The sequence below is a fragment of the Candoia aspera genome, chromosome 4 (assembly GCF_035149785.1).
Source record: "Candoia aspera isolate rCanAsp1 chromosome 4, rCanAsp1.hap2, whole genome shotgun sequence".
Taxonomy (NCBI): Eukaryota; Metazoa; Chordata; class Lepidosauria; order Squamata; family Boidae; genus Candoia; species Candoia aspera.
The window spans coordinates 98,554,119-98,569,209 of NC_086156.1; the positions used below are offsets into that span (position 1 = coordinate 98,554,119).

Genomic DNA, 15,091 nt, shown 5'->3' on the forward strand with positions numbered 1-15,091 from the left:
CCATGTAATTAAAACACTACTGAAAGTGAAATTAAGCATAACCTGGGACAAACATCAAGCATGTCCAACCAGTGATCAGCTTTAGCCGCCCAAGTCTAAGAAAGCTTAAAGGAAAAATGTTTTGGTCTGCTGGTGGGAAGGTGACAGAGAGGTAGACTTTTGGGGGGAGGGAATGCTTGAAACACCGGGTGCAGCAACCTAGAAGGACCTCTTGTGCATCCCCAGCAGAAGAATCCCTGGCGGTGTTCTGTCTAAGAGAAGGACCTCGCTTGAAAATCTGTAAGCCTGAGCAAGTTGGGAGAAAAGGATTCCTTGTAATACTCTTTGCTTTCTTCACTGTAGGTGTGTCTCCAAGCTCACCCTCAGCTCTGGATTCTCATTTGGGGGCCAATCATCACCCTTTGCTTCCCTGCACCGAAACAGAGGTACTTCAGAAAGTACAAGTCGCATCATCTGGGCTTTGGCTCCAGAGCACGATGGACTCTCCCCCTTTGTCTTTCTTTTAGATCCCTGCCCTGTTCTATTTTTATAAGCATTCTTTAGAGGCTGAGCATTCTCTCCCCACGATGTTGAGCACATATTTCATTTGGGAATATCATGCCAGAAGATGTGGCAATGTTTGTGCACATGCATGTGCCTGTAAGTGTAGACATCCAAAGAGTACTAATATATAGCCTTCCTTAAAGCATAATACCTGATTTATTAGGATGAGTCTTGCTACACTTTTTAATGTATTTATTTATCAATCAATCACATTTATATAGCCCCCCCAGCATAGTGACTCTGGGCAGCGTCTGCAATAAAACAATCCAAATAGGTATAAACTAGTTTAAAATACAACCAAAAAAATTTAAAAGAAAAAAATGGTGGGAAAAAACATACAGAGAGTGCATTCCAGTTAACCGTCATGTAACCATCATGGGATTCCCCAGGCCAGTTGACAAAACCATGTTACCTGGGAGTAAGCTTCATTGGGCTCCGTGGTACTTCCTTGTGACTTTCAGTTTGTAAAACAGATTCAGTTTGTTACAAAAGAGTTTCATGCAGATGATGTACTCTCTTTAGCTTTGCATTAGAAAAGTAAATAGCTTTGCAAAAAGTATTAGTTTTAGAGATAAATAGAAGCTCCATTAAAGGGAAAGAAGTACTTAGCTTCTGCTTGGTTGTTTTATTCTTCCTCTGATTTCTTGTGTCATAAAAAGTGGTAAAACCTGAAAACTCTTTATCACCAATTGCCAATCCACCAATTTTATCATAACAAGAAAGGTATATCAATTTCTCTAATACTCCAGGAGATGGTGCTGGATTTCAGTTTAACCAATAAACAAATAATGCTTTTGCTCTTTAAAAAAAATGCTTGAAATTGCACAAAAGTCCCAGCTTCCTCCTTTGCTACATGAGTCATGAATTTGAGCTTCATTGAAGCAGCTGGCTGGTCATTCTCCAAAACAGTTACTGGATTGTGTGAATATTTGATACGGTTCTGTGCTTTTCTGACATCCTCTCTGTACATTTTCTGCTTTCCCCAAAGCAGCAGACTTCCTCTAACCTGTCACCTTATCTATAACATGATGATATAATTCTGATTTTGTCCATTGGAAAGCGTGTGCTGTGTGTTGGGGTATTTCAGAAGGTTACCTAAGGATGTGGCATTAATTACGCTTTTTCTGTGGAGTCCTTGGCGCTCTCTGAGCTTGGTTGTTTGCTTGCAGACGTTTCATTATGCACCTAGGTAGCATCCTCAGTGCGAAGGAGTGTGGGGTTTGCTCCCTGTTTACATATAGTAGCTTGCCCTGCCAGTGTTGGTGGGGGTGTGGTTCCTTAATTAGGGTATTGTTTACTGTTTGATTGTTTGTCTGGTGTTAATCCCTGCTTATCTGGGTGTTGCCTGCTGGAAAGGATGTGTTCTGGTCTTTTTGGTTTCTTCTTAGCTTTTTACTTGTCTCTTTTGAATGGTGTGTAAACGTGCTTTATCTCTATGTGTCTATTGATGGCTGATTTGTCTGAATGCCAAGCTTCCAGGAATTCCCTAGCTTTTTGGGATTAAGCTTGATACAGGATGCTCTCAGTTTCCCAGTTGAAAGTATGGATGAGTCTGTCCATGTGTTGTGAGATTAGGGAGCTTTCATCATGTCTCCTGACTGCTAGTTGGTGTTTATGGATGCACTCGGCTAGTCTTCTGCCTGTCTGTCCTACATATGGCTGCTACAGTCCTTACTCTGTATGTTGTAGATGACTCCTGTTTTTTCTTCTTGGGCTACTGGGTCTTTGGGTTACTTAAGATGTTTTGGAGGGTTTTGGTTGGTTTCTGTGCTACGGTGATGCCATGCGGTTGTAATAGTCTGTTGGTTGTTTCTGAGATGTTTTTAATGTATGGCAGTGTTAATCCTTTTCATAGCTTCTGTTGATTGTTCTGTAGTGGGTTGAGTGGTCAGGCACTTTTGGATAAATTTGCGTGGGTATCCATTTTGTTGGAAGATGTTGTACAGGAGAAAAACACCCCCCCACCAACACTGGCAGGGCAAGCTACTGTATATAAACAGGGAGCAAACCCCACACTCCCTCGCACTGAGGATGTTACCTAGTTGGGTAATGAAACATCTGCAGGCAGCAACCCAGCTCAGAGAGCACCACCAAGGACTCCACAGTTCAACCCTGAGCTACAGATGTTCTCTTCTATTACTCTCTTGCTGTGGAAACCACTCAGAGGAATCTGAAACCCCCTCTCCAATTTACTATTTTCTTCCAGGAACCCACATCCAGCTATGGACCAGAGACGGGAAAACCAGGCAAAATGGGGGGCCAGCTGGAGGGCAAACAGGGCCCTGGTTCAGCAGATTGGCAGGTAAGGGTGTTTGTAGGACATCAGACTTGGGCTCATATTCCTACCCCAGCTCTGCCCTCCCCTCACCTCTGGGGAGCGCTCTCAATCAGCTTTGTATTCCCTTCCAGCAAAGCCCATCTCCCTCCAGCAGAGGGCAGTCGGGAGCATCTCAGCATCTGGAGAGAGTCAAGGGGTCCCCACACCGTTCCTTCATTGAGCCCCCAGAGTCTGAGAAAGGGAAGCTGGGGAGAGGAGCAGATTCTACTAGACCAGGTGAATGAAATTCAGAAATATATACATATTTGGGTCACAGTTTGAGCATGGAGTCACCCAGGATTCTTCCCCATGGCTCAGTTGAAGAGCTATCCACCTATCCTTCAGCCCGCAGAAAACTATACTGGCATAAAATATGCTGCCCGCCTCCACGCCACCCTGGATTGGTATTCTGCTGCAGGAAGGATGCCATCAGATGGTGGTGTCCTTATTTGTGGTGTGCAGGGGGAGTCAAGGATTCAGTCCAGTAGTGGATTCCCTTGGCTTTGTTTCCCTCCCCTCCCACCCAGTGTTAGCAGCCTATGACTGTGCAGCTCCCCAAGACCAATCAGTGCCTGAGAAACAGCTTGGAGGAGATCCCGCACCCAGCCCCAGGCAGCTGTTTTTATTAAACCCAGGTTAAGTACTCTTTTGAAAGAGCGGTTAATCCAAGTTCAGGTTCCTTTTGAGATTGTGCTTCAACCTGGGCTTTAAAGTAGTCTAATTAAAAGGTGACATGCAGGAAGGAGGGGTTCCATGATGCAGTGGGAGCCTCCCTCCTGCCATGCTGCTCAGCTCCTCCACTGCTTGGGGACAACTCAGAGAACTCACAATCACATCTACCATCAGGTCTGGCAGAAAGGGCATGTTGCAGGTCCCGTCATGAAGGAATGTCATCTGACGGGACCCAGGAGACCCTTTTCTGCTGCCTCACCTGCTCTGTGGAACATCATTTCCCCTGAGGTCAGACTGGCCCTGACCTTTTTGGCCTTCTGGAAGGATCTGAAGACACGGCTTTGCCCTCTGGCCTGGGGATCTGGTAGCAGTGATGTGGGACCTTCAGAGTGGCCGTTGATTGATGGATTACATGCTATGAAGCCGTTGTCAACTTTTAGCAACTGCATAGATAGATTTTCTCCATGATGAGAACCTTTCCCTAACCTGGTCCTTCAGCTCTTCAATGGTGCACTCATGGCTACTGTAGCTGACTCCCTCCACCTTGCTGCTGGTCGTCCTCTTCTTCTCTTTCCTTCCACCTTTCCTGGCATCAGAGCCTTATCCAGAGAGCTGGGTCTTTGCATGATGTACCCAAAGTAGGATAATTTGAGCTGGATCATTTGCGCCTAGAGTGAGAACTCTAAAGTGGCTGTATTGTTTAGTGAAATTGACTGTGCTGTTGTGTGTTTAACTTTGTAAGCTGCCCAGAGTCATGTATGTGAGATGGGTGGCTGTATATATCAAATAAATAAATAAATACACAAGGCAAGACAGGTTTGAAAGATGGGGACTCCCCTGCTGTTTAGGCCAGAATGGGTCTGGAAGAGCCTGCTGAGGGACCAGAGTGAAAGGGATGTGCCTGCAGCACTCTATGTGGCAGTGGGTCCTGGCTGATCTCACTGTTAAGAGCTTAGCTTACTGTCATCCTATGATCAGTCAAGTGTGTCTGATGGTTTCCATGCTATCAGCACGTTGTGGCTGGTTGCCTGCTTAAAGGAGAAATCACACCTTTAAAGCTGGGAGAACTATGGATGACTCAAGGTTTCGAGGTAGTCCAGGCAAGACGCACACCCAGAAGTACTAGCTCTGTCTTTATTGTAAGCTTACTTTAACAGAATCTTGCAAGTCTGAGAGTACATCTCTCCCTGCTTGCCTTTAGAGTCCATGAGAGGGTCCCTTCTGAGACGTTTGCCATGCTCCCATTCCCTCTGTGGGGTCAGCTGCCTCTTACCTGACTGTTGCCTAGTCTGCAGCTCTTCCTCCTGTCTCCCAAGGTCATTCCCACATACCATTACAGGCTGCCTCAGGTATGGGCTGGAATGAGATAAAGACAACATCATGAGACACAGAAGGACGGGGCACCTTTATCTTTTATTTACTGCCAGTGTTATTTGATTAGGTTCCATTCTTGGAACCTTTGGCTTTGCACTTTCCTGCTTGATTGTGATAATGCATCACAGCAGCTTGAACCTTAGTTTTTGTGCAGCTATGATCTGCAACCTATTTTATCAGGTGGAGGGTTTCTGTTCCAGATCCTCCATTCCATTTCCACCCGCCCCCAAATCTGGTTTCTGCTTCTCCCTCTGGTGGTCGGTTATCATTCCATAATAATTTGATCCACTCACTCCTCACAGATCTGAATTCCAAGATCTGAAGGAAGTATGCAGGACCACAGAGGTTCTAGCTTTTTAAATCTTTTATTCAGAAACGATACAGAACATGCTGGCTTGGTATAAGCCAAGCCTTATCAGAGCAGACAAGAGCTTTCACGTGGCCCTTTTCAAGCCTGACTAATTGTTTTGCCTTCCTTGGCGTGTGAATCTCCCTTCTTCTCCTGGCAAGTACAGTCTAGCAAAGCCTTTTGCACTTTTATCATTTTTTCTGCTGGACTTATGTTTGTTCTCAGAAACATTCTAAATAAGCAATACCTAACAACATATAATGTGAGGCTAACGTATGTGTGTATACAGCACATGAACACTCCTACCCCCCAGATCCCTGTATGTTCCTTATTCAAGTGATGGTGTTTTACCCTAAAGAGGTTTGATATTTCTACAAACCTTGAGCTTTCGTAACTGTCCCAGACCTCCCTGTTCAGCACGGATGCTGTTTTGCCTACATTGGAACTAGCAGTTGGAAAATCAGTGTCGCTATTGGTATATATGGTTGATAGCTGATAACTGATTCTGTTTGAAATATTTGTACCCTGCTTTCCCATCCATCTGGTCCCACGAGCCTGCTGAGAAAACAAGAAATAAAGACAAAAGCTCCTGTAAGAATCAATCGGTACCTAAGCAAAAAAAAAATACCTACAGTAAAAGTAGCAGGAGCTACAGTAGTAGTAGAACTAATATTTATTATTATTAATAGTAATAATGATGATGATGATAATGCAACATTTTTAAAAAATTGAATGGGAATTCCCATCTGAAACAACAAATGACTGGATTTCATGCAGCACGCAGTAGAATGAAGTGGTAGAGTCCTGAAGTAATGGAGCCGACTGTGTCACTTTAGGCTTGGGTAAAGGCATCTCCTTAAATAGTGCATTAAAATATTGTAGCTTCAGTGTAATTAAGACATGAGAAGATGGCCAGGTCATCTTCTTCTGCCCTTAGCCCTTTTATCTCTTCCTGCTTTTCTCCTTGAATTACCCACAATTCCCCTTTCCCCTCCCACTTCAGACTGCTTTCCCATTGGCCAGGCAGTGTTCCCTTGGGGGAAGTAGGACACAGCTGTCACCTGCCCTAGCCTTGAAGGATGGATCCTTCTATGCCCTGCAACTAACAGGATGGCCTTTATAAGACCTGGCCTTGGATTGCCTACCCAAACGGTCTGTTCTGGGATGGAACCAGAAACTAGGAGGGACTGGAAAGGCAGATCTTGAAAGTTATGGGTTTTTTCCTTGCCTCCCTTCCACTCCGTAGATCATGAAGGCTGCATCCATAGAAGTGAAGATCCTGAACACAGTGTTGTCAAGGTATGACTGGGTGACAGAATTATTGCTGCCTTCCTCGTTACGTTATTTATTTATTGGTTAGGATTCTACCCTGCTTTTCCTTCAGGAGCTCAAAGCGTCATCCACAACATTCCCTTTTGTTTTTCCAAACAACAACCCTGTGAGGTAGGGTTGGGCTGAGAGACAGTGAGTGGCCCCCAGGGAGGATGAGGATGGAGTTGAACTGAATCTCCATGGTGCTAAACCAGTGTTTCTCAATCTCAGCAACTCAGCCAGTGGCTAGCAGCTAGGGAATTCTGGGAGTTGAAGTCCACACATTGGACATTGCTGAGATTGAGAAACACTGGTCTAGATCAACTCCTTAAGCAACACACCACACTGGCTCTCATCTAGTGCTTTTCAGATGTGACCAGGGGAATTGTGGGAATTGTAGTCCTAAATCATCTGGTTGGGGAAGGTTGATGTAGGGATGGCAGTTGAAGAGAGAAGATGGGATTTAAATAGTCATTTATTCATTTCGACTTTCCGTGAAGATTCAGTGGCTCATAAAGCAGAACTATAATTGAAATAAACTTGCTCTAACAGTTTCTGGAACTTGGAAGGAGAGGGATGAAGTCTTAATGGATAGATGGCAGTCAAGCCACAAATGCTGGCAAAGACCACGGATGGTGGTAAAAGAATGCCAGTGTGGCAAAGCAGTGGCTCAGAAATGGGCCAAGGGGCCACACATTTCTTTATCTCCTGCCTGGAAGCCATGAGGGGTGTGGCTTACGACGTCAGGGTATCATTGGAGTGGGCAGGGCCAAAGTTTTTTGAGGGGGCTGTGTAGGGTTCCTTAATCCACCTCCAGAACTGGAAAATTTGCCTGATTTGAGAGCTGGCTTGGGATTTTAAAGGAATGCCACAGATGTCTTCAGCTTCTGCAAAGCTTAAGCCGTCAATTTCATCCCCTTATTGAAAATAAGTCAATCTGGCCCAGTCCAGGTGCTGGGGTGGCTTCCTGTAGCCCTGGGCTGCAGATTATTCATCTTTGCAGTTGTAGCAACAAAGGACTGAAAGAAAATAACCTTTAAGGCAGGATTTCTCAACCTTGGCAACTTGACATAAGGACTTCAACTCCCAGAATTCCCGAGCCAGCCATGCTGGCTGGGGAATTCTGGGAGCTGAAGTCCACACAACGTCAAGTTGCCAAGGCTGAGAAAAACTACTCTTAAGGTAAAAGTGTGGCACCTGGGCAGTGACTTCTCCCAACCCTCCCTCTTCCCTCACATCCAGGTGGCCTCTTCTGAAGTGACCATCACTCGCCGGTCCCGCATGAGCGCCCAGGAACAGCTGGACAGGATGCAGCGGCACCAGGAAGCCAAACGGAAATCCGAGGCTGCCCAGCCCTCTCCCCTGGGCCACTGGCGAGACTCTCTCAAGCGTGGGTCTAGCCGGGTGGGTGTGAAGCCTTGAGGGGAGGGGGCCCTGGAGCGTAGGAGAGCGGCAAGGGACTTTGGTGGATTTTCTAGTGAAACAGCTTGACACTAAGTAGAAGAGAGGTTCTTTGGCCCAGAGAGGAGCCCAAATACATTGGGCCGTTGGGTGGAAGGCAGCTAGATTTCTAGATGTGGTGGAAACCAGCTCCTTGAGTTTGCTAAGAGGAAGCTGGAAGAGAGATCAGATGAAGAAAGCCGGGTGTCTGGGCCTTTTGAGGCAGGAGTGAAGGGGCTGCATCCCACTCTTGGAGTGCGGGTGGGGGCTGAGGAAAGGAAAGGTTTCCACCAAGGGGTGTTGTGGTTTTGCACTTTTACCCTGTGAACCAGAAGTCTCTCTAGGCTCGTCCTCCAGGCTTTTTAAACCAAAAACCAGAAGGAAAGGGTGGTGCTTATTGGTGTGCTTAATTTCTAGCTGAGATGGTAACGAGGGGTGCTTTGTCAAGAACTGGGGCTCGGACTCTGTTGCTCACGCCACGCTCCCCTCCCGTCATTTAATCTCTCCTTCAGCCCCTCCCCAATGCCCCCCCTGAGTCATCACCCAAGGAGGGAGTGCAAATTGGGGAACTCAAGCCTCCTCGATGCCCCCCAACCCCTGAGTGGGAGCGACAGCGAGTAATCCAGCTCTCCTATGCGCTGGCGACAGAGGCTTCGCAGCGGGGAAAACTCATTACAGGTACTAGGAGAGGCCACTGCGTTTGTTTATTTATCCCAAGCATGTATGTCCTGCCTTTTGATCCCCCTACCCCCGTTTTTTCCCAAACAGCCCCATGTTAGAGTGGTGATGCACCTAAACGGGTGAAGTCCCAACTCAGATCCCTTATAGGCAAGTGTATCATCCCTGGAGGCTACATTCTGCTTTTTGCAAAACCTGATCCAAAATGTACAACTTACAGCCTCTGTAACTGTGCATCTCCTCTTTGGCACTCCCATTTGGTCTTTTATTTGCACAAAAGGGAATGCCTTGTTCTGACATGCACTGGTCAAGTGATATACAAGTATTGTGCTGCATCTTCTGGACACTGGTGTGCCTCATTCACAGATTTTCCAAGGCATTCCCAGGACATCATCACTGGGTTACATACAACCCAAAAGCCTTAAACTTCATATGACTTTCTTTTGTATTTTTTCTTCTCCTGCCAGCTGCTTCCAAACAAGTACAGGTAGTCCTCGGTTGGTAATTGGGACTGGGAACTCTGTCACTAAGTGATGCAGTAGTAAAGCACAATGTCATGTGACTGCACTGACTTACGACTGCAGGTCCGGCAGTTCCAGTTGTGGTTTTTGGCAAATCCTGTGCCGTCATTAGGCGCAATATCATGTGATCACCATTTACAACCTCCTGCCGGCTTCCTCATTGGCTTTGCTCGTTGGAAGCCGGCAGTGAAGATCGCATATAGCGATCACATGACTGTGGGACACTGTGACCATCATAATTGTGAGCCGGTTGCCAAGTACTCAAATTGCACTCCCATGACCATGGGGACACTCCAACGGCTGCAACTTTGAGGACCAGCCGTAAGTCTTGTTCAGGGCCGTTGTAACTTTGAATGGTTGCTGAATGAATAGTTGTTAACTGAGGACTACCTGTACTTTTTCCATGGTCAATCCATTTTCCTATTGAAAACCCTGTATGTAGTGCAGACCTCGTTAGCTGCCAAGGACATAGTCCCACATATAACTATTTCGCTTATGTGTTCTTACCTAAAAAGTAAAGGCTCCATTGAGTCGGCTTCTGGTGATTACTTGGACAGATCCATGTAGTTTTCCTGGCAACAACACAGAAGTGATTCGCTGCTGTCTTCTTGGGAAATTTTTTTTCAACTACCCAGTCTAGCCTGTAGCCCTTTCACTGTAATCCAAGTATTATCTAGTATGCCATTGGTGGGGTCCCCATCCATTAGGTTGGGCCCAGTGCTTTAAAAGCAGAAGCCGGTAACCTGCTTTCAGCATGCATATGTATAATTAGTTGAATAAATACAGATGAATGAAAACCATCAGCAAATACAACTCTATTTGTTTAAGCCAGTGTTTCTCAACCTCAGCAACTTTAAGATGTCTGGACTTCAACACCCAGAAACTCCTGTTTCTGCAATACCTCTTTGCAGTTTTGTTCGCAGGTGCCCTCTGAGCTTCTGTGCAGTGTTGTTGGAAATGTAAAAATACGATTTGTGGCTGCCTCCTAGCTCTCATGCAGAGTTGGCTTTGGTGCTTGTGGGCCTTGCAGTTAAGGCCCTACTAGGTGCCAGAAGATGTGAATGGGGCAGTATTGTAGCCCATAATACTGTGCTGAGGGCTTCTCATGCTGGCTGGGGAATTCTGGGAGTTGAAGTCCAGACATCTTAAAGTTGCTGAGGTTGAGAAACACTGGTTTAAGCCATGGAGCCCTGTATGTACAAGCCAAGGCTACAGAGGCTGCATCCGTTGCTCCGTCAAGCTCTTAGCACTGCATGGACTTCCCATCGGCTTGCTTGTTGAACCCCCAGGCTGACTTGCAACTAAAGCCCATCACAAGATGCCAGATGAAAATCTATCACCGCTTACTTATACTAAAGGCACAGGCTCGTGCCTGGAACACGAGGGGGTGTTTACAACTGATTGATATTGGTTTCATCCTTTCTGCTTTTTTGTCACTTATTCTAGCTCTCTCCTGTATGACTAATACATAAATGTCTTCAGGACATTTTTAATTAAAGCTATTTGCTGAACTTTAAAAATAAAACCAGAAATAGCCTCCCACCAGTTCTCTGATGCCGGCAGTGAGATGAATATCTCTGGATTGTTTTATTTTATTTTTGTACTTTTTTTTTACAAGAGGAAAAAAATCGAACACCATGAACTCTAGCATATCTGAGAGCTTTATACTGTAAGCTCCTGTTTCTGCAATACCTCTTTGCAGTTTCGTTCGCAGGTGTCCTCTGAGCTTCTGTGCAGTGTTGTTGGAAATGTAAAAATACGGTTTGTGGCTGCCTCCTAGCTCTCATGCAGAGTTGGCTTTGGTGCTTGTGGGCCTTGCAGTTAAGGCCCTACTAGGTGCCAGAAGATGTGAATGGGGCAGTATTGTAGCCCATAATACTGTGCTGAGGGCTTCTCATCTGGCAGCATGCCTCAGTACAGTATCATTAGTCTAGCCAACTGCCCTGGAATTCTCTGGTGGCCCCCCATCCATGTACTAACCAGAGCTGACTCTGCTTAGCTTCCAAGATCAAGGGTGGCTAATGCTAATGCTGCCCTCCTCCTGAAACTATTGACCATCTTATACAGTATGTCCAATGATTATGCCTATTGTCCACAGACTTGAGTGCTTGGTAGATACTAGGTTTCCTAATATTTTTAATGTCCTTTTATCCCCAGGAAGGACCAGCTCTCGCTCCTCCCTAGATGATTTGCTTGCCTCACAAGATGCCTTGAACCATCACTGTTTTCCTGGGAATGGCACCTCCCTAAAGCCAGACTCTACTAATACAACAGCTGAACATGATCAAACAGTTGCTCAGAATCCCAGCTGCAACAGTAGCTCTAAAGTTGCAAACCAGGTGCCAGCTTCATCCCAAGCAACCAGTCCAGCGTTGAGTGCATCAGAAGCTTCTGATTGGTCCGTGCCTTGTCCTTGCAAGCAAAGTTGGTTGTCATCCAAGGTGAAGACTCCAGAGCCAACATCACACCAGTTTGACTCAACCAGAGAAGAGCCATTCCTACTCAGCGGCCCTCACTGGGAGGAACCCTTGCCTCAGCCAACCAGTTGGAACTCATGTGTTTGCAGAACAGCCAATTGGGTTTTGCCTCCCTTATGGGACTTGGAGATGTGGGCATCTGATCAAAAGCTAGTGGGCAGTCCGAGCCTAAACAATGGTAGGTGTGTCAATTGGAGAGGTGAGCCTCATCAGGTGGCAGCGTATTTTAGAGAAATGGCACAGCCTGTCAAAGTCACCTTGATAAAATCAAGTTTTTAACTCAAGTGGGTAGAGGATGAAGAGAAGTCCTGCAGCATGGTAAAAAAAGTAGGGAGAAGCCCCTACAAGTGGTTGCCTCAGAACGAGATCGCCAAACCCTAGAAATATTCAAAACAAGAATGGTTAAAACCTTGGCCTGTAAGGTCAGAAATGGTGTGATATTTTCTTGCATGTGAACATCCCCAACAAAGGACATGCATTTCCAGACCACCTTTTCCCAGTCACTGCCTCACTAATTCATCCCAGTCTAGAAGTGTGCTTTATCATGAAAAATGCTTTTTAGTTTTCATTCCCAGACACTCTCAGAAATAAATCATGATGAGTTCCATGACCTTAGTCTATAGATTCACATACTGGGCTGGGAAATGGGAATCCCCAAGTTCAAATCCCTGCACATTCATGAAGTTTAGTAGTTATGGCACAGAATGCTCTTATTTCTTTATGTTTTAGATGGGCAAAATCCACCTAGATTGTCTGAGGAAATGGCAGTAGGAAGTGGGTTTTTTTTTTAAGGGACAAAGCTAAGGCATCCATGTACAGATGCTTGTTTATAGTGGGAAACTCCTAAAAAATAAGCTTGAAGATGCACAAGTGTTTGATGAGAAACGTAGAATTGATGGATATCCCTGCCTGTTGGTCTCTGTAGATACTCATTCATATCCACCTAAGCCATTCTGAAGACACACTGTACATCCTAGTTGGGTGATACTGACACTTCCTGCAAATTCACTTTTGCTTATAACCTTGCAGGAATTATTGGCTTCAAAGAGACAGTTTATCATTCCAGCTTGCAAGCACCTGTGTTCCAGTGGTGGTGTCATTTTCTGAGACGTCATTCAACTCCCAGATCGCAGATTTTTTTTTTAAAAAAAATGTCTTAATCTGCATTGAAAGTATTTGAGCAGCATACCCCAGGCAGTGAATATAGGAACACAGATGTTTTTTCAGCATGTGCTTGTGTATGACTGCTGATACCCTTTTCATAGTTTGGTTTGTTATGGTTATGGTAAATGGTTATCTTTTTTTAACTGTAAATAGGGATGGGCTTTCAGACATACGGGTTATTTTCTTGGAATGTCCTATCAAAATGCGAGCTCTGCTTCTAGATGACATAAGAAGCAGCTGTACCTACATAAGAAGAAGAAAAAATTGCAAAGCAAGGAAACTGCCACTCAGATGGGTGAATGGGAGTTACAGCTACAATTGGGAAGAGAAAGAGTATAAATAGTTTGATTGTGTGGGGAGAATGATTGGGCAGTGGCTGTGTCGGAAAACCATTTGGATCTGTCCAAGCAAGCACAAGGCATGTTTCTCATAAAAGTTAGTGCCTCTTAAAACAAAGGTAATGATTTATTTTGTGAATGCAACTAAAAACTGGCTGACTTGTTCCCAGTACAAACAGTTGGTGGCCTGCCGAGGAACACATCCCATAGAATTGACTGGAATGGACATGCCATTTTGCCTAGAGCTGCAGCAAACAAACGGAGGGAAGTGGGTAATAGAATGAACAGGATAAGGGGATGGAAAGTGCAGAAAGTGAGAATATGTTTAATGAAAATAGAGGGGTTTTTTTCTTAGCGTTTTTTGCGCAGTTGCAAGGTCTGCTTTTCCGGATCAACTCAATGTTGATCTGTTGGTTATGACAGGAATTGACCGACTGGCTTGTTGCCTGAGCCTGACGTGGGCTGAGAGAGCAAGACTGGCCCAAAGTCACCCAGCTGGCTTTCATGCCTAAGGTGGGACTAGAACTTAGTCTTCTGGTTTCTAGCCTGGAGCCTAAACCACTAGACCAGTCTTTCTCAACTTTTTGACCCTGGAGGAACCCTTGAAATATTTTCCAGGCCTTGGGGAACCCCTGCACATTCAGCCTCAAATATAGGTCAGAAGTTATAAAATTATTATATTCGTTTGATGGGTAGGCCTGTATATGTGCATTAACAGTGTTCTTAAACTAAAAATAAAGAATGAAACTTACCTCTTTAATGTGAAGGTGCCCGAATTTGAAATAACTTTTTAAAATAAATCATGATCTCCCAGGGAACCCCTACTGACCTCTTGTGGAAACCTAGGGTCCCATGGAACCCTAGCTGAGAAACCCTGCACTAGACCAAACTGATTCTCTCTAATGGAAATTGAGTATTTTTTTTTATGGAAATAGAGTGATCTCAGAAAAAAAAATGATAGGGGGAGAAGAGCTAGCTGGAAAAGCTGAAGAAGAAAAAAAAGGTGATGAGGGACTGTTGATGTGATGGACATTTTCTTCCATTTCTGGTGTCTGAAATGTAGGAACCTAAACAAGGGATTTGCTTACTTGGAAGCTACCTGGAGAATTAAACAGGATTATCATAATGTAGTTGCAGTGAGTCCATTATTACCTAGCTGCTGCAGCCTAATCCTCTGATATCTGGGCTACAGCATCTGGGCAACCAGTAGATCATGCTGGCTGGGGAATTCTGGGAGTTGAAGTCCTCATATCTTCAGGCTGCCAAGGTTGAGAAACATTGCAGTAGATACTAGCAAAGTAGCAAAAAAACTAATCCTTGTCTGCCAGCTCATGTCTGTCTGGACTTATGCAGCCCAGATATAGTAGGCCTACCTGGCAACAGCACCAACATTGCTGATGCAACCCCTTCATTAGGTAAGAAATCTGTCCTTGTCTAATAGATTCTTGCACAGAGATTTTGGTAAGAGGCTTAGAAACAGCACCCAAAACTCTGGAATGTGAAATAATAATAGTAAAAAATCCTGGAGCACAAAAGCTCAAGAGTCTTCTGAGCAAAGCAGTCAAGGATTCCTGTTGTAACAGCTCCTTTCCATGCAGAGCTATAATTCCCCATTAAGAATGTTTCTACTGTATTGAAGGAGAATGTGCCAGCTGCTGCGGGAACTTCCTCTCATGGTTAAACACTAAGCCTTCCCATGTGTGAATTATTCCAATTTGTATACTCAATAAAAGTTTAACCTGATATATCTCTTAGCCTTTGCATATTCATTGAGTGGTGCTCTTGGATTGGGACTCAAGGACAGCAGCTGAGCAGGGAAGGTCTCAAAACCAGGATCATGCACTTGTTCAATGTTCCAGTTAAGTAAAATTAGTAACTTCAATGCCAAGGAAGGGACTCATGCCCAC

The 15,091-nt window shown here is 45.1% G+C and overlaps 1 protein-coding gene across 2 annotated transcripts in view; it reads left to right on the plus strand.

Annotated features, from left to right (window-relative positions):
* Positions 1 to 13,909, plus strand: part of PLEKHA4 (pleckstrin homology domain containing A4) — a 42,632-nt gene extending 28,723 nt beyond the window's left edge. For both annotated transcript variants that reach the window (XM_063301150.1, XM_063301151.1), the window contains exons 16-22: positions 343 to 425; positions 2,750 to 2,845; positions 2,953 to 3,097; positions 6,502 to 6,554; positions 7,809 to 7,970; positions 8,519 to 8,684; positions 11,363 to 13,909. In XM_063301150.1, coding sequence (XP_063157220.1) covers positions 343 to 425; positions 2,750 to 2,845; positions 2,953 to 3,097; positions 6,502 to 6,554; positions 7,809 to 7,970; positions 8,519 to 8,684; positions 11,363 to 11,961 — 1,304 coding nt within the window. In that variant the 3' untranslated portion in view covers positions 11,962 to 13,909. The remainder of the gene's footprint in view (positions 1 to 342; positions 426 to 2,749; positions 2,846 to 2,952; positions 3,098 to 6,501; positions 6,555 to 7,808; positions 7,971 to 8,518; positions 8,685 to 11,362) is intronic.
* The last annotated feature ends 1,182 nt before the right edge of the window (positions 13,910 to 15,091 follow it).